At 32.3% G+C, this 26,588-nt stretch overlaps 1 protein-coding gene across 1 annotated transcript; it reads left to right on the forward strand.

Moving 5' to 3' along the window:
• The first annotated feature begins 447 nt into the window (after positions 1-447).
• LOC102655131 (zinc finger protein 300-like) lies at positions 448-26,254 on the forward strand. The gene is made up of 6 exons (XM_026445124.1): positions 448-1,083; positions 3,788-4,099; positions 5,531-5,752; positions 6,922-7,139; positions 12,760-12,910; positions 25,302-26,254. Exons 1-6 carry the CDS (start codon positions 1,077-1,079, stop codon positions 25,598-25,600), a joined length of 1,209 nt encoding a protein of 402 aa, XP_026300909.1. The 5' UTR covers positions 448-1,076; the 3' UTR covers positions 25,601-26,254.
• Positions 26,255-26,588: the final 334 nt, after the last annotated feature.

Below are 26,588 nucleotides of genomic sequence, written 5' to 3' on the forward strand. Positions count from 1 at the left end.
ACGTGTTCTCAATTTCGTTCGAGAATCACAGAGAAATTTTAATCCGTAACTTCTTTCCTATATTATAATTTACATTAAAACAAAATTATTAAAAAAAACTTTCCATTCTTCAATTTCAAATTCCTAAAATATTTCTAAAATACGAGTAATTCGAGATTGGAGAATTTTATGCACGTTCAAAAACGGATTTATTAAACTTTGTTCCCAAACTATTCTCTATATTATAATATTCCATAAAAAAAAGAAAAGGGTGATTCTCTTTCGAAAAACAAAGTTCAACGCGCGCCGAAAGAGGAAGGAAGATTCTCCACCGCTTGGTATCCTCTTTCGATCGAGAGGGGATGAAATAGCGGTTACCCCACCAGCACGCCACTTCATCGTGGGCTAATGTTAGCCGCGTGTGAGCCCGGTAGGCGTGGCCTCCAGGTAGCAAAGAGACGCGCAGGTGAGAAGAGAGAAACCCGAGCAGGTAAGCAGACTGCGACGCGCGCTCCACGCGAGACCGTGCGTGTACCCTCCTCGGCCAGACAGGGGTCAGTCAGGGTCCTGCTCTTAGCCAGGACGCTCCAAGAGCATCCTCCTCAAGATCGGCCAAGGGACAACCGTCTGATTGCAAACTGCTTCACTCCTCTTCGATCATTCTCGATTATATCCATACATCCGTTTAGAAGAAGAAAATTAATAATATAGCCATTGTAAAAAAAAAGGAGAAATAATCTTTAGTGAAAAGAAAAAAGTCAAAAAATTTACATTTGGAAGAAACATAGTGTTAAAATAGTCCGTGGTTTGGAAAAGTGTTCTTCATCGAACTGAACCGCGTGAACCGGAAACCAGGCCGCCGCGACCTTGGCGAACCACGTGGAGGATCGCCAAGGGAAGAGTCGATCTAGTGAAAAACTGTACGTGTATTGGAACTGTCTGTGGATTCGATTATTAATCGATTATTAATATATACATATATCGATTGTGAGGATATCGTTTGTGCTCGGAGGATCTAGTGCCTAGTATTAGAGGACGGACTCGATGAACGATCGGAGGACTTAGACGAATCTAATCGATCGGCCAATTGAAAAGCAATGTGCGGTGAGTTTATTTCCTTTGTTTCTTTTTTTCTTTTTCTTTTTTTATTCATGAGTTTCTTCCGTTTCTTCATGTTTCGTACGCGTGATAAAATTGATGGGTTGGCGAGATGGGTGTACGATGCTGTTACGCAAAGAGACGAGTTATAGATGATACCGGTGATTGAGAAAATGAATTTCTCCTTCGTTTGAATTTATGATGAATTTTTATGGCCGACCTTGTGTTATTTCTGGTACTGGTAACTGAAACGTTTTGAGTAATGACGTTCAAGTTATCTTGACTTTTCTTTTTTGCCGTGTTTTGAAAAATAAAGTGATTACACGCATTCAAAGAAACAAGGAAATATGATGATACATTAATAATTATGATTTTAAAAAGATAATAATATATATATACAATTGTTTTTAATTAAAAAATATATTGAGCTTGTATGATTTAAGAGAAGAATTTTTAAATTTACCGCGTAATTTCAAATTGATTTTAATTCCTGTAACAAAAGGTATAGAAAAAACACAATCATTATTTTCTGTATCAATAATCTAAAAAACTATATACATTTTATATTATGTTATTATATGATTACAATATGTGCACATGAAATATTCTCTTAAGTCGAAAGCGGATAATAGTCTCAGATTAATCAGATTACTTCTTATTAACTCTCACGTCATTGATTTGTTTGACAGTGAAAAAAACATTGATATTTAATTTGTCAATTTAAATTTTTAATCATTATTACTAATTTCTATTTCTATATTAAATTACAATTATAAACAAAAATTTTTTTACAATATTTAAATAAATATGTATTGTAATTTAATATATAATCTCAAAATTTATAATAACGATATAAAGAAAAAGATAGAATCATTCGTAATTTCAATCTTCATCATCCACTTGTTTTTCGTTCCTATAATTTCAATTTCTCCCTATTCGAACGAAATAGATCGAATGTTTGAATAATAATCCGTTAAATAATTTATACGCTAGATTTTTAGTGGACAAATGTTCGTGTCGACGAATTGAAAATCTTTCGTCTCGGAGACGAAAACCGACGCTCGATTACTTGGACACTTGTTTATACATATTTTAATGAACGAAAAATTCGATGGCCTATCGAATCGATTCGGATCACGTTCGAGATTTCGTATTGTAAATTGACTTTGGCGCTTTTTATTTTTTCCAGTAATTAGTTGGCAAACAAGGAACAGTTTTCGAATCGATCGAAACATCTATTCTTCGCTCGAGAACTTTGTTGACTTTCTATTTCTAATCTTTGGTGGAAAAAACACGATATAAAACGATATATTTCTAATTTTCTAAATGCATAAATAGAATTGGAATTTTCTCTTTTCAAAAATACATATATATTTTTCTTTCATACTTTTTCCGATCTAATAAATATCTTGTTTTGAAAATTTTGAAACAAAGCGTTCATATAGAGATAATAAAAACAAAAATTGGAAGTAAACGCATGGATCGTCAACGACCCACTTCGTCCACGGAAAAGTTGAGCGTAATACGTCGAAGAGCCCCGTTTGTAGTTCAACGATAATTACAGTTATATTCATACCTTTTTTTTTTTTTTTTTTTTCCTTTTTAACGATATTAACAGTATGTAAGCAATGGTAAAACTGAGTCGATAAATAACGACGGCCGGTGATTGACATCGAGCTTGGACATTACGGCTCGTTATCTACGCAAAACAGGAACCATTCTACCACGGTATATCTGACACAGACATGTTTGCAAATCGCATTACAGATTTATTCAAACAACGAGGCACGATTATTAGACTGCGTATAGAGGTATATACGTTATCTATTACCTGAAAACCTTCGACTTCATGATTCATATTTTCTTGCACGCTCGTATTTCTTTCTCGTATCTCTTCAAAAATAAGTATATAATAACCTGGAATAATTATTCTCCAATGATTCTCTCTCCTCGATATATTTTATAGGAAAATTTTCTGTTATTATATCATTTTCGACGTCAGATATATTACGAAAAAATTAAAAGGTATAGAAAGGGTTGAACGATCATTCTATTGTTTTAAAAACGTAATGTAGATTTTTCATAATAGAAACAATTCGCGAAATATATCACAGTGTAATTTATTTTCACTTTGTTTTCGATTTTTATTGTTTTAAGGTGATGGATAGGCGAGATCTCGTATCGATTGTCGGTTTATCGAACCTCGCCGAGCAATCACGCCCGTTTCAGCTTACGATCAGATTAGAGTTATGTCTCCCGGATGGATACGTGCACGCATGTTTCTACGATGTATAATTCACAGTTCTCGTTCGAGGGAGGAGCGTGTTTCTGATTTTTCCTATAAATCTGATAGCCTATGATTCGCGAGAATAATACATTAACTCGGCTCGCATTTAAATGTAATATAAAATCCATTTTAAAGCGGAACAGATGTTATTTTTTTCTCTTCTAATTTCTAATTCGCTACTCTCTCTCTCTTTAATAATCATATAACAATGACGGACAAACTCTAAGATAACAAAAATTACAACGGAAAGGATTAAATAATCCGTCGAGGTAGAAAAGTATGTAACATTATTTTCTTTACGAGAATTGGAAACTTTGTAAAAAAATAAAAATGATAAATTTTATCTAATTAAATAATCTTTGAAGGGATTCAAAAAATTTTGGCGATCGAAAATAAGAAAAGAAAATGATCTATCTCCATCAGAAGCGGTACCGCGAACTTGGTACATGAAACCGGAACTTCACTACAGCGCCATTGGAGTTCCGGCGGCCGCTCTATCACCCCCGGCCACGCTCTCGCCACCGAGCAGCCCAAGTGTCACTTCGCCCTGGAGTCCTGGCGCGGCCGGAAGCAGCCTGAGCGCCGCGGCGTCCTCCAATCCTCCTCCCTCGGCCTCCTCCGCAAGCCTCGTCCAACCGACAACGGACCGTTTCAGCGCTTTCACCCTCGTCTCGACCTGTAATCCCGAAGCGAGGCTTCAGAATCTACCGTTGACCACCACGGCCGCCGCTCGAGGTAATCGACAAATATATTGTTTCTTTTTAACGAGGGGAAAAGGAATATTGTAAATCTTTTTGAGAATATTTCGCGAATTCGTCGCACGGTTAAATGTACGATAATTTTAAGTCTTAATTATTTGCATTTTACTTGTACAAATTTTATAAATTATTTTTCTGTCGCAAAAGGAAAGACAGCTTGTTTGGTTATTTAATATAAAATCATACTGCAAATATTTATTTTATAAAAATGTACTTATTAAATATAAGTGATTCTTTATTTGATTTTTATTTTTACAATATTTAAAACAAATGGATAATTTTAAGTCTTAATTATTTGCATTTACTTGTACAAATTTTATAAATTATTTTTCTATCGCAAAAGGAAAGACAGCTTGTTTGGTTACTTAATATAAAATCATATTGCAAATATTCATTTTATAAAAATGTACTTATTAAATATTATAATGTTATATAGAACGTTTATTGAGTTTATTAAGTGATTCTCTATTTGATTTTTATTTTTACAATATTTAAAACAATGGATAATTTTAAATCTTTGCATATATAAATTATTTTTCTATCACAAAAGGAAAAACAGAACTTGTTTGGTTACTTAATATAAAATCATATTGCAAATATTCATTTTATAAAAATGTACTTATTAAATATTATAATGTTATATAGAAGTTTATTGAGTTTATCAAGTGATTCTTTATTTGATTTTTATTTTTACAATATTTAAAACAATGGATAATTTTAAATCTTTGCATATATAAATTATTTTTCTATCACAAAAGGAAAAATAGAACTTGTTTGGTTACTTAATATACTTAATATAAAATTATATTGCAAATATTTATTTTATAAAAATGTACTTATTAAATATTATAATGTTATATAGAAGTTTATTGAGTTTATCAAGTAATTCTTTATTTGATTTTTATTTTTACAATATTTAAAACAAATGGATAATTTTAAGTCTTAATTATTTGCATTTGTATAAATTTTATAAATTATTTTTCCATCACAAAAAAGGAAAGACAGAACTTGTTTGGTTACTTAATATAAAATCATATTGCAAATATTAAATATTATTATTAAATATTATAATGTTATATAGAACTTTATTTGATTTTTATTTTTACAATATTTAAAACAAATAAATCAATTTGTCTATTAATATTTAATTCACGCTCATTTTATCTCTTTATCCAAACTTAGAAAAGAAACAATCCAACAAATCTTCAGTCCAAGAATTTCCCCAATCATAATATTTACATCCACTAGAAACGACGACGGAATAACACACTTCTCGCAGTCGTTAACAAGTAGCCAATCATGCTCGATACTGAAAATAACCGTTCCTCTTTCCACCCACAGCGGTTAATTAACCGTTGGAAAGGTGGGAGGTTGATAGGTCGGTTAATCGAAATTTCCTGGCTTTCAGAGATGCGTTGCGGCCTGATGTATGGGGGTTACGGGTCGACGGGGACCGCATGGTGGGCTCGACACGTGAGTCTGCTGCTGCCTCATTCCCTGGTGTCGCCCTCGAGGGTTACCAACCAGCAAACCACACCGGTTGCAAATTGCTCGCCTATCCATCCAGAACCCTTGAACACGTCCAGAACTGGCTCACCGCGAAGATCCACTCCGGAAAAAGCGAAATTCGGTGAGAATTTTAATTTACTAGAATTGCCATTTTTATTTTTATTCGTCAAGAAATTATATCAGGATGATTCAACTCTGAAAATTTATAATAATATTGGAAATTTAACAAATTAAATAATAGATCATATTTTTTCATAATTGCAATATTAAATGGAACGATTAATTCTTTGTAAAAACAATTTTCTGAATCAATCTCATATACTTTTTTAATAACGCTTACACACGTACGTTTATGTCACACGTATACGAAATGCTGTAATTAACTTCAATTTTCAAAGTTCTAAACTTAAAAGTGTGAAATTAGATTGTAAATTGAACGTTCATTTTAGTCGAGTGTTATTTAGTTGATAAGAGTATAAAGTATAATATCATACAAAGTCCAAGTATTCCTTTTTTAGAGTAATTTTCATTACGAATCCCTCAAATTAATATTCTTGTCACTCGACGATTGATCTCAATTTCTGATCTAATTAAATTAAATAAACGATTTCTCCATTTTCTCTTACGAATCGCATACATTTTTATACATTAATTTTCTTTATAAAAAAGAAAATTGAAATTCAGAAAATTGATCAATAATCAGATTTATCGATAAAATCCCCTCGAAGTCTGATTTCCACTGAGATATTTCGAAGGATCGTGGAAAAATATATATAAGGCCTTGAGAAAGAGGACAATTCGCCACAAGTACAATAAGCAGATAATATCCTACTTCTTTGAGCATGGTTGGCTCGGTTATCGTAAACGTTTACGCGTATCGTTATCGGCAAGAGTGGGAGGAAACCGTCTATTAAACCAATTATGAATCTTTTTCCTCAGCGGATATCGTATCGATTTCGATAATGGCCGGTGATTATGCGCGAAACTTTTGCGCATTCTTCTTAAATATGACAACAGTTAATCGTCTGATGAGATATTTAGTGCTTTTGTAATTAAATAGTTATTATTTATCATCGGATGGTTATTCGTATATTTATAGAGAGAAGTATAGGAAGATAATTTTTGAAATTAATCTCATTCTTTTATATATATATATATTCTTTTTATTATTCGAAGAAAATGATTAATTGAAATATTTCGACGAAAGGAAAGCTATTTAAAAAGATTTTCAAAATTAAGAAAAAAACAAATATTATAATAATAACGGAAGAAATTCTCTTTAATTCGCAGAGGAAGAAGCTCCGCTGAATTTGAGCATCAAAGCAAACGACGTGTCGTCCAGCGTGGGGCGAAAAAGTGAAATTTGGTCGCCAGGAACGGTATGCGAGAGAGAAGCGAAGGAAACTAGGCTACCGTCGTCTAGGAGTCCATCCTCCACGCCTGTAATCACTCGGCCAATCCATCATTCACCGTTGACGCCGCCTTCCTCCTCGGAAAGGACTTTCCAGGTATGTCCAGAATCTCTTTTCCGTTATAATCCGTTATAAAAATAAAAGGATCAAGGGAGATATTTTCGAGAAAGAAACAAGCAACGTGTGATTAATTATTTGATAGATTTCTTTTCTTCAATTTCTTTTTTTTTTTTTTTTTTTAAGAATGAATTGTCCATCGATTTTGAAGTATCTTCTTTAACAATAATTCTATTCTGAATAAATCTAAGTAAGTAAATAATCTAAATTCTAAACAAGTGAGAGTGTAAAAGAAAGAATACGATTAGTACAATTTGGTTCGAATTGTCAAACAGTGAAATTGTTTTTTCGAGGAACGCTATGATACTATCACTCTAAGAAATCTTTGCGAAACCTCTCATGGTTGATGGTCGAAACCGAATAACGACTATAACGTTTTCTGTATTCTCGCGTAGAATCTTTTTACGAGTTTTGCAAGCACCCTGCTTTAGCGTTTAACACCCTTCAACACTCGTAAAAAGAATCAACCAAAGTTGCTGAATAGTAATTTCTTTTCTCATTTCTTTCTTTATTTTTACAAGAGAAAAATTGCTGTATGAAATATCAAAATCAATTATATTTATATTAATATTTATTTGGTATGTGTTTTACATAATATTTTTTTTTTTTGTTAATATTTTCGACTTTGTTTCATTTTAAAAGAGTTTCATTTTTAAAACGCAAAGACAATTTGTTGACAATCTTTTTCTTTTTGCTTGAATTTATATCTCTATCACAGTATTGTCATTGCTTACGTATATATTCCCTTGTATAATAATCTTGTGACACATCTCTCTAGTCATTTTTCTTCTGGTAGATTCTGCCACTTTTGTCGTCATCAGTTAAAATATAGAAAAAAGCGCGTTATCGCAACAAAAGCTTTTAAGTATCATTTAGGTTACATACGCGTATTTGTTCGACATAAATTGACGTTAAATTATTTAAATGCTGTAAATAAGCGTATGAAATTATAAGCGATAATGAGAAGGTAAAAGATTCTTTAAAAAAGAATAGTCTACTTCGATATTTTTCAACAAATAAGAATATATAATCTTTCTTTTCATCGAAAAGAGTTTGAAAATTTTTCCATTATAGCTTCCTCTTATCGATATCGTTCCGAGTAAAATAAACTGAACTAATCGCTGAAATTATTAATTATTCGCCAATTTTCGGTCATTAAATCGAAAAATATCATAAATATCAATATCTATCGCCACGTACTAATATTATTATAAAGAAACAAGGAAATTATAAATTACAAATTTAAAAATGATAAAAATAATCGCTAATTATTGAATGAATATATAAACATGTTAAAACATGTTATCCTAAATTTTATTCCCATTTATCCAATTCGTTTTATTTAAAAAAACCTCCATTTTTTTTTTTTTTTTAGAAAATTATCGTATTGATAAATTCACGAAGTAACAAGAATTAAAATTTACATTTAAAAACATACGATGCATCCCAATATCCTGCAATCATCTCTCCTCTCAATATCGCACCACTTTCCCCAACGATCCTTTCCTCCGGAAATCGGAGGAGCACCACCGCCCCCAAACTCCTCGCCTCCTCCTCCTCTCCCTTCCCGTGTTATTTGCGTATACCGAGAGAAGTGAAATCCACGGCGTCCGTGCAGTCACGCGATCCGAAAAGTTCTCTCCAAAGTGCGAGCGTGGCGTGGCACGGCGAGGAAGCGGGTCAAACGTTTGACGAATGTCGGGGACTCGACAAAAGGCGGCGGGGGCAATTACGGCTGATTGAATGGAAGTAGAAACTCGGTTGGCTCGCCGCTGTTTTACGCGCGACACGTACAACAAACCGGCGTTACATATTAGGATATGTGGGGCACACGCGCGTCACACGATCCTGATTCCGGCCGAAAAAAAAAACACACCGACCCCCTTCGAATCGGGCTCACTCGGTCCAAAAATTTTTCCCAAACCGCATCGTTTTCTTCCCGCCCCTCCTTTTCGAAATTTCGCAACGCGGAAACCGCACCTCGCTCGCCACTGCCTCATGATTCATCAACCCCCCCTCTCCTCTTTTCGCAAATTGCAAAGAAAAGGGGTGTACGCGTTTATACGCGTTTATCGCGTTTCCGTTTCTTTGAGTGAGATGCAGGTCGAGCTTTATTATATCGGCGAGGAGTTTTCACGATTTAGTTACTTATTTGTATCTTCTTTTATCAATTTTTTAATTAATAAAGATTTGTATGTTAATTTTATTCGAGTGATTTTTCAGATTTTGTAGATTTCTAGATAGAGTTTTTACGATTTAGTTACTTATTTGTATCTTTTTTTAATTAATAAAGATTTGTATGTTAATTTTATTCGAGTGATTTTTAAGATTTGTAGATTTCTAGATAGAGTTTTCACGATTTAGTTACTTATTTGTATCTTTTTTTAATTAATAAAGATTTGTATGTTAATTTTATTCGAGTGATTTTTAAGATTTGTAGATTTCTAATAAATTGTTATCTGGATGTAATGTGGGGATAATGTTTTCAAGGAAGAACAAACAGGATGTGTAATCACGATCTGTTTTAAAAGGTGGAATATCGAACGAACGGATGGTTAATTATTTTTCTCGTTTCGACCTGGATTTTAATGCCTCGCTTATAAATATCCCGTGATATTTCGATTCCAGTCGTTCGACAGTGTTATATACCGTTATGCACGGGAACGAAGATTCCATGTTATATTGTTCGAGATATCGTTCGAAATTGTAGAGCAACAATCATAATAACAGCTGTTTAATTTTCCCCTTCGAACGTTGAAAGTTGTATCTTTTAATTGCTTAATTCGATATGAGCACAGAAAAAATGGTACGATATCAAATTTTATAATTGAAAAATCCCCCAACTTCTCAAACTTTCATTTTTCTTTTTTTTTTTTTTAAATAAATTCTTACGTTGCAAGAAATCTATCATTAAACGTTTATTTCAGATATGGAATTAAAAAGATTCTTTTATTCGATTATTGAATATCCTCTAGTATATGAGAGAAGAAGAAATATCATTCGTGATCCATCCTTTTTATTGAAGATGATTAGTGGACACATTGCGTGTTCCTTTATCTTTGAAAAAAAATTCTTTGAAGCTGCGTACAATACAATATTCTAAGAAATATTATCGTGATAATTTCAGTGAGTGTATTCACATCATAAACTATTTTAAACAATTGTTAAATAATATCATCGAAAGCTATTATTTAACATTATTTTAATTGTTTCATATTTCGTAATTCAAAAAAAAAGTAGTAGTCGACGAAAATAGAAGAAATCAAGAAATTCTCTTAATTGCGATCGATCGAAGGAGAAGATATATATATATATAAATAAAATATCGCGTTTGACTGATGGATTAAATAAATTTTCATGGAACTGAATGCTTCTCTGGAGGATCTGGAAACTCAACCAAAGTCATCCAGAATGCAGCTTACGATTGCACCGCACTTGCTGCATTTGGACGACACCGAAGAAGTTCACCGAAACTCGTTCGCGTGTCCCTCTGGGAGACCGTAGAACGTGTAACGGCTTCTAAAGAGCTTATAAATCGTCCGTTTCGAGGTTTCCCCGAACAAGCATCGATCGTTGCAAAAAAACACCCCGCGTCTTCTCCCATCTTATTTTCTTTCAGCCGCGCGATCGACATTCATGCTGCTACAAGATTTTTTCCCTTCCTTCTTTCCTTCCATTTCAAGTACGAAAGGCAAGAAGAATTTTTATCAAATCACGATGAATCTATCAAGATGGAATATTTGCTCCTCGTATAATTTGATATATCAAAGATATATTGAATTTCTTATGTTCTTCTATTAGTTTATGTTCTTCTATTAGTTTATGATGTGAATACATTTTCCAATTATTTGATAATTTTATTTCTTTTTTCATTTAGTATTCAGTATTCTACTTTTCGATTTCGAATTTGAAAAAAAAATATATATATATATTCAGTACAATCAATAATATGCCACTTTTATGATCGAGAAAAAGAAATAGGAAATAGAGAATTAGGTTTAAATTCCAAGCTATGGATCTTTACAAAATGTCTTCGAAGAATCTTTCATTCGAATCAAACGTTTCTTTCTTTTCAGTACAGTCAATCATCAATAATATGCCATTTTTATGATCGAGAAAAAGAAACGAGAAATTAAGTTCCAAGCTATGGATCTTTACAAAATGTCTTCGATGAAACGAAGAATGGGAATCAAACGTTTCTTTTTTTTCAGTACAGTCAATCATCAATAATATGCCATTTTTATGATCGAGAAAAAGAAACGAGAAATTAAGTTCCAAGCTATGGATCTTTACAAAATGTCTTCGATGAAACGAAGAATGTGAATCAAACGTTTCTTTTTTTTCAGTACAGTCAATCATCAATAATATGCCATTTTTATGATCGAGAAAAAGAAACGAGAAATAGAGAATTAGGTTTAAGTTCCAAGCTATGGATCTTTACAGAATGTCTTCGAAGAATCTTTCATTCGAATCTTTCTTTTTTTTCAGTATAGTCAATCATCAATAATATGCTATTTTTATGATCGAGAAATAGAGAATTAGGTTTAACTTCCAAGCTGTGGATTTGATTTTTACCGATCTCTTTTCTTTTTTTCTTTTCGAAATATATAATCCTGTATCCTCGTCCAAAGGATGATACGTTCGGGTTAATATCGTTGCGTTATCCTCATTATTGATCGGCGAGGGATGTGAATCATGCGTACTCGCAGCTCTCTTATACCGGTACCGGTTCACGCTCGTAATAATATCCCGGTTTCGTACGCGATTCCACGCATGTAGCTGACGACGCGTGTATCGTGAAAAGAGACACGCCTCGACGGTATTGTCAGGACTGGCGCCCATGTGACAATAAGCCCCGAGGAGAAAAACCCAAGGCTCCGTGAACACAGGTGCGCCTCACGTCGTCCGCGGTGTCGTCCGCCTTCCACATATTCCGATTTTCGATTTTCCCCTGGACATGGTTTACGATTAATTTACGCGCGGTGCAATAATAATTGATTATTTTTTTTTTCGAAGGAGGATACGAAAGGGGGGAAGGAATAATTGTGAAAAGAACTAATTTATATTTATTCGTACGAATAATTGTCTTAAACGATAAAAAGATGCGTAAATTTTTTCATACGAGTTTTTAAAAATTATTACGAAGATTATCGGGGATGAATGACTTGTTATTCCGTTGGACAATTTTTTTTCGGTAGATTTAAAGAATTGAGGTGCGTTTGAAAAAAATATTTATTGAATTTTAAAATTGGAATTATCACGGGAAGAAACTTATTTGTTATTGTAATTATATATATATATATATTTTATAATAATTTATATTTCATTTATTCCGAACAGATAAAGAAAATTTTTTCTTTGTCATAGTTGATACGATTTCGAAGGACTTTCAAAATGATGACATTTTTTTATATCTCTCTTCGCGTTTCAATTTTGCAAAACAATTTAATAAATGTTAATATTTTATTCTAATCAAAGTCTATTCTCTATCCATTTATCCAATATTCTAAATAAATTAATTAAATTGATCAAAGTTTCATCAATCTTATTAATTCGATACATTTCAATGTTATAACCGTACTCTTTCGTTCTGTTACAGTGTAAACAGTGCGGAAAAGCCTTCAAGCGTTCAAGCACTCTCAGCACTCACCTTTTAATACACTCTGACACCAGACCATATCCCTGTCAATATTGCGGCAAGAGGTTTCATCAGAAGTCAGATATGAAGAAACACACTTATATTCATACCGGTGAGTCTCGTATATATATTTTAATAAAAATTACACTTAATAAATTACTTAACAACACATTTTATGGAACAATTTATAATAATAATTTTGAAAATAATTATTTAAAAGTAAATGGACAATAAAATATATCGATCGATATATTATAACTATAGCCGTATAAAATTTATCGAAAGTGTAAATCAAAATATTGCACGATATTCGAATCAATATCGTGCTCGATCGATAAAACATCTAAAACAACACGAAAGGCGCGCACTTGAAACAAACTTCCTCTCGTTTCAAAGCACAACCAGCCTCGTATAATTGAGGAAACTTTCACGTTTCGTTTCTCAATTATTCACCAGACTCGTGTCGCTTCTAATATGTTCGCTCGCTCTATTATTCAACCACCCACCATCGTTACCATCGTCGAAAACTGCAAATATAACATGTTGCAACATGTCAAAGACACACACTAGAGGCAACTAGAGTTCGCAACTTTTCGAGCTTGCAACCTGCCTTACCTACCGATTCGCCTCGTAAAATTCCCATCACAACGATACCTCTCAACTTTTCTTTCTTTCTTCAAATTCTCTCAGGAGCTTGTAAATCCACCTAGAAGTACAATTTATTATTTTTTATCATTTCTAACGATCTTCCCTGTTAAATTATTACACACATTTTTATAATCTCGTATATTAATTAACGATTTGAAATTTTCAAAAAATTTTCGTTCCATTTTATACGCATCAATCTAATGCTCGCTCAACCCTCGTCGACCGTTGCCCAGCCGTTGAACAGGCGACGTAGCTGTCGTCGATGGAACGAAATTACGCTTATCGGGCAGGATACGTGGCATGCACGTATCCCTGGGTGTAACGAGCGATACCGAAAAACCCGTGCCTGTCGTGGCTCGTCCTATAGACCGCGCCTTTTTGATCGACGTGGCGCGTGCATGTTAATGCCCAACGTGTGTATATGTATACGTGTGTGTGTATACACGCGCGTGTATTAGAACGCATCCTCGCGATGCACGCGTTGTCCTCGTCCCACTCGTCGTAACGTGTCTAATATACACGCGTGCACCTATGTACCTATCGTGAACGCTTCCTGAATGTCATATGCCTGTGAATCACGCATGGTCATCGTATAGTTCGCTGCTCTGCAAATTTATTATGATAGAAGGCTGTGTTTTGTCGGGAATAAAAGTATGTATATATATATATAGGGAAAAGAAATTGTAAAACGATGATTGCAAGTAAATACTGAATAATTAACAGTAATTGATTGGGTTGATTGGGTGTTAATTCTTGTTGAATTTTCTTGAAATAATTTATATCTATCTATTAATATTCTTTTAAAATCTATAGAATTTTATTTTTCTTTTTTTGGTTTTTGATATACGTAAGGAAAAATTGTTTGACAACACCATTTCTATACGATTGAATCGGTATATTCGGATCCAATCCGAAGGCAATGATTTTCCTACTCAGAAAAGTTGCATATTTTACGAAGATTTTATGGAAAATCGTCAAACGTCAAGGTAATAAACGTTTCGCTCTTTATTACTTGATAAATTATAGACAAGCTCGTAAGGGGATAGAATCGATTGACCAAATGCATTAGCGTATTAGGGGTGAGAATATATTAGTACATTTTTATAATTGTCGTTCATATATAAGAGTGAACAATTCATATATAATAAATAATTTTAATACGATTTTTACAATTATAACAATAGAATCGAAGAATAAAAATTTCTTGCTACAAAATTTACTTTTGAAAAAAAGTATTAATTTATGAAAATATCATCTTTCATGCTTCTTAATTTATCCCAAATATTCTCTTACATTTCCACTGATTATATAAATATATCTCAATGATTATTCTTTATTTGTCGTAAAGAATAGAAAACACTGTGAAAGCTTGATCATTGAAAATATCAGTTGCATCTTCCATGCTTCTTAATTTATTCCAAATATTCTCTTACATTTCCACTGACTATATAAATATATCTCAATGATTTTTCTTTATTTGTCGTAAAGAATAGAAAACACTGTGAAAGCTTGATCATTGAAAATATCAGTTGCATCTTCCATGCTTCTTAATTTATTCCAAATATTCTCTTACATTTCCACTGACTATATAAATATATCTCGATGATTATTCTTTATTTGTCGTAAAGAATAGAAAACACTGTGAAAGCTTGATCATTGAAAATATCAGTTGCATCTTCCATGCTTCTTAATTTATCCCAAATATTCTCTTACATTTCCACTGATTACATAAATATATCTCGATGATTATATTTTTCTTTATTTGTCGTAAAGAATAGAAAACAGTGTGAAAGCTTGATCTCGCGTGGAAGATATTTTTAAGGTCGATTTAATCGCGTTTCTCGATAAGAAACGAGCGGAAGAAGGTATATGTATGTATGCACGAGTGATGGGAAACGCGCTGTTTGTCACGGTTCGGGGGAGTTTCCGGTTAGGCACGTGGCGGCCACGAGGATCGCCTCCCTTTTTTAATTAGCACAGACATCGCAAGGGTTGAACGCGCGAGACACCTTTTTATCCAAGCGATTTTTTGCCCCCGTTTCACGGAACAATTATTAATGCAAATTTAATCGTTCCTCGACGCGATTTCTTCCTATTGATTCATTCGTTGGGAAAACAGCGGCCAATTTATGACCGCTTTTAACGCTCTGCCGAGGAGCGAGCTTTGAATTAACTTTGAATTTACGATCGAGTAACGTGAAATATCAGTTGAGACATTTGTATTCCATGGAATTGTTCGTCTCTTTAACGGAGATTTAAACTCGCTCGAAACTCGACGATGTCCCAGTTTAATTTTTAATCGATGATAACGAATCTGATTAATTGCTTTGAGTTTTTTCGTTGAATTTTGAACAATGGTAAGGTAGAAATGTATAATTTATAATTTTTTTTCTTATAACTATTTTATAGCGTCACAAAATTTAATAACAAAAAACATAATATTAGAAACATGTGTTGGTTGGAAAAATGGTTGGAATTTGAGATAAGTTGAAAATGAAATGTAAAAGAATTATTATACATATAAAATTACGTTTTCATAGTTTCTTGATAATTACTTTTACATATTTTTAAAAAAAAAAAAAATTTCGAATGTAAGATATTAAATTTAATGGCAGCACGTTCATTAAATAACATGACTATGAATATAAGTTGAATTTTTTATGTAATCTATCGCAATTATTACCAATAAAACATCTTAGAAATATTGGTAAAAATTATATGCAAAAAAAGAAAGAAACGAAATATTTATTATTCTTTTTCTCGAAATATGTTCGATAAAAAAATATTAACAATACGAATAATTCCCATTCCCAGATAATATATTTTTCACGCTATCAAAAATTTTTCAACCGCGATAATTGCTCTCATTACGAATTAACGAATAATCTTTAAAATTTGTTTACTTATCTTTTAAATATTTAAACAAGATTAAATAAGCAATATAACAATTTGATTATACGTATATTGCGATTTTTGTCACATTTTAATTGTTCGAACGAATTCATGAAAGCATATATTCTTTTAAACAAATATTAAATAATAAGTCATACAATGACAAATGTTCAGATAGATTCTTCGTGAATCAACATTTGACTTGTTATTTTTATTTATAAAAAAGAAAAAAGTAATATCTTCATTTTCACGTGTATCATCCTACATTTTGAAATGTAAAAGCAACATGTATAAATGTGTAAAACTCACTCGATTTATATATCACCAATTCACGTTTACCAATTATCAATTAGTTATCATTCAAAACGAATATGTAAAACATATTATATTTATACACGTAGTATCTAAGCGATTATAATTTACAATATTCGAATGATTCGACAAAAATGAATGCAAAAAAAAAGTGTATATAATCAAATATTCAATTTCAATTTCAAAAGCAAAATTAATTTACCAGAGAAAAAAAAAAGGAATCGTCTTAAATCGATGATTATTAAAATCTCAAGAAAAAAAATTTAATATAATGAATTACAAAGATGAAATATTAAAGAAAGAAAGAATAATAATTTCAACTTCTTAAATTTTCAATTTACACAGGAGTTAAAGAGATTCGACATTGTACACAATATTTCCAATTATTAATCTTCCAGAGATTTCCAAATAAGAAGGTACACGAAAACTATTATATTTACGTATCGAAATTCATTAGTCAACAACAATGCGAACTGTCTCGGAAAATTCCTTGTCTCCAATTCCTTGGTGAAAAAGTAAAACTCGTTTGTTGTTTCGAATACTCGTAGTCGTCGGTATAATTAACGGTTAGATAAAATATGTCACGACTCATTGCGTAATCTATAACCCTGGAGTACGTGTGCATCGCACACTTGCAGTGTTTTCTTTTTCTTTTTCTTTTCCTTTTCTTTCCGAACCGTGCCACCGTGGAATCGGCGTCAATTTCTGCATGTATGTACCTGCGAACAAACACACACGCCTTTCGATACGTATGCTCCTCTGGTTTTCGCGGAATTTCGATAAAAGCAGCCTTGGCGGATAATTGCGCTTAATTGTCGGGGAATTATAAAAACACCACGTGGACGGATATCGAATTTTAATGGGTCGGCAGAAAATAAAGTGGTGCGAAGCACAAAACACGAAATAATCTAAAAAACTAGTTTAACTCTAAATGTTCCTTTTTTTTTTTTTTGATTTTAATCTTCGAGAGATTAGCAATCGTTAAAAAAAAATATATATCTAATACCACATTTTGTTTCGTTTACACGTGCGGTTCGTCATTATCGGGGAGATATCGGTTTTTTTAAAATGCATCACGTGGTTTCTAACCACGATATTTCTTCGGTAGAAAATAATTTTCATTTGTCAATTAACTAATTTTCCACTTCTTTTTTTTTTCTTTTCCCGGTGACTTAAATTTTTAATTTATCATATCTTTTACTCTTTGACGTTAACATTGCATCTGTTAACGATTATTTTGTAATAAATATTCATAAATAAATTATCGTCTGAACTATTAAGATACATATTTAATACATTTCTATAAATGTTATAAATAATTTAATTATATATTGAAGAAAAGGAATTTTTAACGTGACGTACATATTTTTCTCTCTGATATTTTCAATTTATATATAGAAGGAAAATTTCTCAACGTGCATATAGAAATAAAACTAAAGATACAATGAAAGATTCAAATATTTTCTAAAAATATCAAGTGAAGTGATATAAAATATTTCACTTTACTCCCAATATTATCATAAATCTCTACGTATGTCCAGCAATCCTCGAGGGGCGACATTTTTATTTAAAAAAAAAAAAAGATTTAAAATCCGCGCCCATTTCTGCAACATTGTTTTCTATTCTACGGTTCGAGAAGAAAGATACGTGTAATCTTGCGCAATTTGCCAGAATGATAAAAGGATGTTCCCGGCGACTACCGGAGGGTACAAATGAATCGTGATTCGTTGAACCCGAAGGATAAATTGTACCGTAAAATATGGCGGCACTGTAATAATCCTTTGGGGGATAATAAGCACAAGTTCGGTTGTGAACAGTGGTTACACCGCAGTTTGTAAATTGTTTGCAGGAGTTTTCCACGATGGAACCTCGCTGTATAAATAATTCCTGTGGGAGATGTGACACGCCTCATCGTCACAGTTATCCACCCTGTCCTTAGCTCCCCTCCGACAATTTCATTTCGAATTTTACCTCAGATTTAATTTCGCGAACGAACAATTTCGTGATTTGATTCCTATTTTTCTTCTTTAATCAATATTATGAGATAATTACGAGACGATGAGATTTTGAATTTTTAAAAGTTTTTGGGAGAATCTTTACAATTTTTAGATTTTTAATTTCTTAAAAGAGGATAGAATTGCTGTTATTATCGATGTGTAATGTCTGAATGATAAGAAAAGGAAATTGCAGAAGATGTACATAATGTTGCAATGCATTACAGCATTTCTTGGTGATCGGTTTTGAATGACGGGGAAGGGAAAAGTGGGGAAAACATCTCGATAGAAAAATAACGTATATAGTCGTTTTGAGTAGATAACACGCGAAAAAAGTTTTCTCTTGGGCATCGACAAGCGATTGAAAATAAATGAAAGAAAGACAGGAAGCAGGGATCTAAGAAAGGTTATTGGCAAAGTTTCACGTGCACATTCTTTCTTTCTCGATACACGCATATTGTAGAAAATTGCATATCCTAACGTGTAGTTTCATTGAAATTGTCCACTCGCGTAGAAAAATAAAACTCGATGAAATACCGTTTTATATCGAAATACCGAAGAATTTTACTATCCTATTTGCATTAGAAAGTTTCGATCGAAGATTCTTCCAGTCTTTGGTAATTGATTCTTCTTCTTTTTTTCAGGTATATTAAAGCAACATTTTCAACGAATAAAAAGATAAAAAGAATTTAACACGCGAATATTTTCCTTTCTAATTTTTCTTCCCTATTCAAAAACAAATATCAGATCGTGTTTGAATTATATTTATCCCTATTATATTTAAATTTAACTACAATCTAATCTGAACCAAATATCGTACACAAGAGAATATTTATAAAATTCGTGGATTCGATCGAATAAAATAATTCTCCTCATCAGAAATCTCAAATCTTAAATATATTTCGACGATTGAATAAGAAGCGGATGAGAAGTGCAGTGGAATTATCCACAAAGGTGTATCGAAGAAGGGGCAAGAATGGGAGAGCAATTTCGCCCGATGGGTAATATTTATCAAGTGTGTCAGCGACCGACGAACGCTCGTATCGTCCTTTTCTACGCAAGTAGTATATACGTGGCCATATATCGATCCATCTCGACTCTCATTACCGAGCCCTTAGCGGTCGACTTAAATATTTACCGTCTGAAACGTTTACTTCGTGGCCGATTTTAATGATAGCGCTGGATACGCGCTGTGTGCGTGCGCGCGCGTGTGTCTGTTTTGGTAGCAATCCGTTTAATTATGCAACGACCGCTTAATGAACTTCATGGCGTAATGGCGTCGCATAGATTGCCATAATCGTCGGGGAACAATTAGGGATATTGAGAATTGTTTGATTTGTACTCTCGTATATTCCTTTTTTCTCGCACTCTGTTGATGCAATTAACCCTTTCGAATCCTTAAATCAATGGTTATAGGAGTCATAGGTTATAGCATTTTTCCATGTACGATTAAACGAGTGATTGATCCTTTTATAGTCGGTGTTAATAAATAATGAAACAATATGATATATTTAGTTTCAAGAAATATGATAAATAGTTTGAATTTTTCGAATTATTAATATTTTCTATCATTCTGCTGTTGTAAGTATTTTGATTCACAGAAATGAAATAATATAAATTTATAACGTAATTCGAATTAATTTATTTCGATGAGATTTTCTTGATTCTTTTGAAAATTAATCACATATCATAGATTATAGGGTATATGAAGAAGATTTGAGCAAACTGTAAGGACAATTACAATTTTTGTCGGTGCTTTTTTCGATTTTGATTGCCAGTTGCAACGTTGAAGTTTATCACACCCGCATATAATTTCACAAAGTACACGTCACTTTTTTGGCGTTATCTTTCGCACAAGCATAGACGTAAATCATGGAAAAAAAAAAAAAAGAAAGAAAGAAAAAAATAAGTTGTGGAGATCGCAGTTCAAGTTCAAGTATAATTAATCAAGTGTAACAGTGTGTAGTGAAAAAATAAACATGGAAAAAAAAATTCAATTCTATTAAAAGGGGGATTATTAAGTTTGAAGGATCAAATTGTATTTCGAAAATGAAATTATAAATATCTTATGAGTATGAAATTTAGTAATTTCAAATTTTTTTTTGTTATTCAAGTAACAAATTGTTATTAGTAGGTTGAAAAATAAATATTTTATCTTAATTGCAAAAACATTTTTAAAGAATTTCAAAACATATTTCTTTCTTATTAATAAATTAATAACGAATAATATATATTAACGATTTTTTTTTCCTAATTCAAGAACAATAAAGTAACAAGAAGAAAGGATAAGTAATATTTCTCTAAAAATAAAATTAATGTAGAAATAAGATTATTCTAATAATCAATAGTACGTTGTATATTTTTTATTTTTTTTTTAATTATTTTATAATCATCTATTGATCGTGATGTTTTCATAAATATATTTTTCATTATAATTTTTTCGAACGAATTTTTTGAATCATTTTAATTGATATCATGTCAATTAATCAGGGTTATTTTAAATCCATCCAGTCGATTAAGGCAAATAAAATCCAGCAAAAGACATTATCGATCATACCTGCTTGTTTATCGATATATTTTTAAATCATTTCATTTCAAATCAATTTCTTCTGTCTGCGATAAAATTCGCGAGACGTAAAACAAACAAAGACGTGAAAAAAAACAAATTGCATATTCGGTTTTCATGGTCGTTCATTTTATCAGATAACCAAGAATTCTGTCGTTCATTTTTTGATAGAAAAATATATAATGAAATAAATGATCATTTATAATATCTGTTCAATATTATTCTGCAGACAAGTGAAAATATTTGTCGAGATGTAAAAAATTGGATTTAAAATAATTTACATTTAAAATTGTATTCAATTGTCGTTTTGTTGAAATTTAAATTAAAGATTAATTTTCTTTCTTTCTTTTTTTAATTTATCTAATAAAAGGAATAAACAGTTTATCACTTCATGACGACTTTCTCCCAGGAAAATTGAAAGTGCAGATTGTCATTCTATCATAGAGACAAGAGGAAGAATTTTTTGAAAAGACAGTGCACTTCCGCTCCGACATTTTCTCTCTAATGCAAAGTGGAATTCTTTGACGATGGAGCGGATAGAGCGTTTCTGTGATCGGAATACCAAGCCACAACTGATTCTGTTCTATCAAAACCTTTTTCCCTTCGAGAGTTTCTCTTTACTAATTAGATGTCGCAAAAATTTTCTTTCTTTGTAAAATAAAATAATAATATTTTTAATGAGAATTATTCTTTAAGAAAAACATTTTAAAAAAATTTATTTTAAGATAATGATATTTTCAATCAATTATCTATTTATATTATATATTGAATAAGATTCCTTTATATTTCTGAATAAAATGGAAAGTCAAAAATATAGAAATTTACTTTACATTTTACAAAATATTATAACCTGACTTTCTCTTTTAGAGCACATATAATTTTTAAATTACAGAATTTTAATATTTCCTAAGTTGTTATTCGACTGTCGTTAAAATATCATTTCGTTAAATTAAAAACAATCATAAATTTCCTTCAGAGTTTTTTTCTTAAAAAATTATTTTAAAAAATTTTACTTTTATAAGAATATTCATAATTTATAAATATAATAATCGAACGAATACGAAAAATTTACAAAGCAGAATTAGAATAATTAGCGCGAACAAACAAATTAATTTTCCTATTCAAACTCGATTATTCCACGATGCAATCTTCCGTTCGATACATTAATAACTCGATCGATATATCCCCCCCTTCTTCGCCTATCAATTTAAAATCGTAATTGAAAAATCGCGCGGTGACGTGTGTCGTTCGCTCGCCATGTTTAATTTGCGCGAAAATCATTTCGATAATAACCTCGAACGGGAGGATGCTCGTAGACAACCATCTTTCATTAGTTATAAAAGGGTTAGGTAGATCGAAAGCCGGGGCGAACAATTACGATAATGGTATTTTTCCTCGCGTCGTCCTGAGCGGTGACACAAACGAAGCAAGCCAAGTTGCGATAACAAGGCGTCATCATCGTCGCGGTTCCGCCATTGTTCGTATTTATAGCGGACCCGATAAGTCTGATGATATATCGATGCAAATCGATTGCAAGCAATAACGTGTGCAAGCACCCTGAAAGAAACCTAAGGAAAGCGAGAAAAACCGTGACCATCGCTTCGATCACATTTTTATCTTGCTTTCTACTCTTTTTTTTAATAACTTTCACGCTTCTTCTTCTTCTCAATCGAGAATAAACATACATTTGCAGGAATTGAAAGAAGCTTGTATAAAATTATCTGTGATTTAATTTCGATTGAAAGAATTTGTAATCAATAATATTAGGGGATTGGATATTTGGTGTGAGATCGATTCACATTCAACGATAAAAAGATATCGTTTTTTAAAGAAATAACGCAAAATGAGACTTTTTCCATTTTTTTTTTCCCCCTTCTTCTTCTCCCTTATACGTGTTTTTACACCCTCGGATAAACGTCGCTCGATCACAGTATGATGTTGTCCGAGACGAAAATTAATTTCTTCTCGATAGAATCTTAACGACAACAGGACGCGATACGCGACTTACGTATGAGCCATTTTATCGTCGTTTTACAATCGGTTCCACTGTTTACACGGAATATTTTGTCGAGATAGAGAAGGGGGGGAAGGGCTGTTTGCACGATTTATCGAGGGCGATCATCGTTAGGATGTTAGTATTCGAGGACTCTTTCGAACGAGTTTTTCCATCTTATCGGTTATCCCGATCCGCATAAAAAGAGATCGTTCTTAAAACCTGCCGATAATAATTCCGAGCAAATATTTAAGTTTCCTGGAATTTCTTGCGCAGCTCGCCCGTGGAAACTTGGCGAGGAAGAACTTTGCGCTTAATAACTATCCTATTGTTTGATGTGAACGCGCGAATTACGACTTGATATCCGATTGAACGATTATTTATATAAAACGTGAACGCGTTCAGAAAGAAGTTTCTTCACGAGAGAGTGGTTATTATGAATGTTTGAGCAGATCAATTTTATTGGAGATGATCATTTGATTTAACGGAATTCATGGTAAACCTTTGTCAAAAGGAATATTTTAAAATCTTTAATTTTTTTCTTCTTCGTTGCAAGTGAATTAGGAATATTCGTACATTTAAATATGCAGAATGTAATTGTTATTATAAAATTTTGAGAATGAAATTCCATTCCATTTAGTATTGAACTATATTCAATAGATCGTATGTTTAATTTATATTGCATTTATGAAAATAATAATTTGCAATAAAATATCCACGGTTTATGGATAAATATATTCAATTACGATTTTTAAGTAATAAAATAAAAACTGAATGATAAGGATAAGCATTTCTTATAATAAATACATGGATAATTTGTAATAATAAAGGCATACATGAAAAAAAAACAAAATTTTGATTAATTTCTGATTAAACAATTGAAAAACAATTCTTGCTATCTCTTTTATAAAATCAATGTATGAAATTAAATCATATATCAAATAATATATATCGTGAAAGTTAAATATTTGATTTGTCAATGTTTAACGTATTTCCTGATTATGAATTAAATGTGTAACGTACTCTTTTTATCAATTTTAAGCTTCTTCTTTCTTTTTTGATTCGTTTTAATTAAATATTTTAAATAATAATATCATTTTAGATTTTTTTTTTGTTCGATCGCAAAGATCTCGATTTCCCAATAATTTACATTATTCGACGATCTATATTAATTATAATAATTAATATTTCGTATAACGTATTATAAAAAACATAACTTTTCCTTTTATTTTAAGTAATTGATAATTTCACGATTGCTTGTTGACATAAAATATTATTACAAAAGAAAATTAAAACTAAAATATCTTTTAATATCTACGATAAAATAATATACACGTATCTGCATATATTCTTTTAACAGAACGTCTTATCATTTAATCATAACACGAGATATTACACTCCGCGGCGTGCATCGTTTTTAATTAGCCGGGCTCGAATCGATTAACGAAGAATCGGTCTGCCAGATCGGCAGATATCGCAAATGCGACGCGAACCAGTTTACAAATTTGATTAACGAACGTGGAATGCGATTTGGAATAATGAGTCAAGGTGAAACGATCGCACCTGAATCAACCTATAAATCGTGTGACGGCCTGTTTGTCGTCGACCAATTCGAACAATCCCTTCGCGTCAATGTCGCAGCAAACTGACATCCGCTGCGTTTCTTTTTTCTTTTTTTTTGTAGCAAGAATTGCGAGAGAAACAGAACTCGATCTTACAGGAAGCTTAAATATACTGGAAAATAAAATATTATGCGGATAATCTTTGTAAAATACCAAAATTCTTATTTTAATGTAACGTAAAATATTATTTTGTGCATAATTTCAGTTATGATTTAACCTGGACCCCATATTTTACAAGTTACGTTTAAATAACTCGTGGAGAAATATTTGTTTCCACGTTTAATACAATTACTTTCGTACTTTTTGAAATTATTCTTTTCAATTTCGAAGAATATTACGTTGCAAAAAAACTATCATTTGAAATAAAATAATTCTCGAGGATTGCACGCAAAATTAAATACTCAATAAATTTCTAATACCTAAATTCTCTCCAATTTTCCTCTCTTTCTCTAACACGTGAAAATATTCTGTTCCAGGCGAGAAGCCGCACAAATGCGTGGTCTGCGGCAAGGCGTTCTCCCAGAGCAGCAATCTGATCACGCACATGCGCAAGCACACGGGCTACAAACCGTTCCAGTGCGGCCTCTGCGACAAGGCGTTCCAGAGGAAGGTCGATCTTCGACGGCACAGAGAGGGACAGCATCCAGCAGCGCCCGCCCTTGACTACCGCTCCCTCCAGTTACCCTCGCAGCCTGCCAACGCAGTTAGACAACACTCTCCACCCCTGCAGCCTGCCTCCGCTTATCACATGATACCCGTCCCCGGTAACAGTTGAGATTCTTGATCGCCAAGTTGATCGCTCGAATCTCCCTCGAATGTCCATTCCGTTTCACAGTTTTGCCCCTTCTCGCTCTTTGTGTATCATTGGGAGGAGGCGCGAAGTAGAAAGTGGTGAATCGTTGGGAAATGGTCGAAATGAATTCGAAATCGAAGTTTCTAGAACAGGAAGAGTAGCGAATGTGGGTCTGAAATTGAGGATGATGGGTCGATGATGATACACTTGTTTCGTTGTTTGTTAACAGTTCAATGAAGATTGGATACAAAGATGGTATTTATTGGAAATTAATTTTTTTTTGAAGAGATTTTAAATTTTAATTTTGAAAGATTGTGCAAATTAATTTTATAGAGATATATATATTTGTTTGTTTAAGGATAATGATACTTCTATCAAAATTTATCGATGAGATGAAAATAAATAATAGAAAGAGTTTTATTATAATCGATTTAATTCGAATTCGAGAATAGACCCATCACGATCGAAGAGTCGCATTCCAAAGAAAGGGAGGAAGGGAAAAAGAAACGATCCTTTCGATCCAAAAAAATTTTCTACGCGAAAAAAGATTTTAAATGAGTTTCGTGTTATAAGCACACACCTGTTCGAAGTGGCTGGCTCTGCTAATAACCGGTACTTATATACCTCCGAGCTGTTCAACAATGAAAAAAACGCCTTAAGGGAGGCACGCTTTTGCATATATATATCTCGAGTCTAATTCAGTCGTCGCCGAGTGAAGATCAATCATTTCTTCGAGGTAGGAAATATTCAGCCGTCCATTATTGCTGTACTTTCGATATGTGTATCTACATATATATACATACACATATATATATATGTAAATATACATCTTATATATATAGATATATATCGAAAAAAAATATATATATATATACACGTATTAAAGTAGGTGCAGATACGTATGTATACATATGTACACACGTGTATCGTGGTGTGGAATATATATAAAATTGGAGAAAAATTAAAAATT

Source organism: Apis mellifera, linkage group LG14, assembly GCF_003254395.2.
Source record: "Apis mellifera strain DH4 linkage group LG14, Amel_HAv3.1, whole genome shotgun sequence".
In the NCBI taxonomy this organism is placed as follows: domain Eukaryota; kingdom Metazoa; phylum Arthropoda; class Insecta; order Hymenoptera; family Apidae; genus Apis; species Apis mellifera.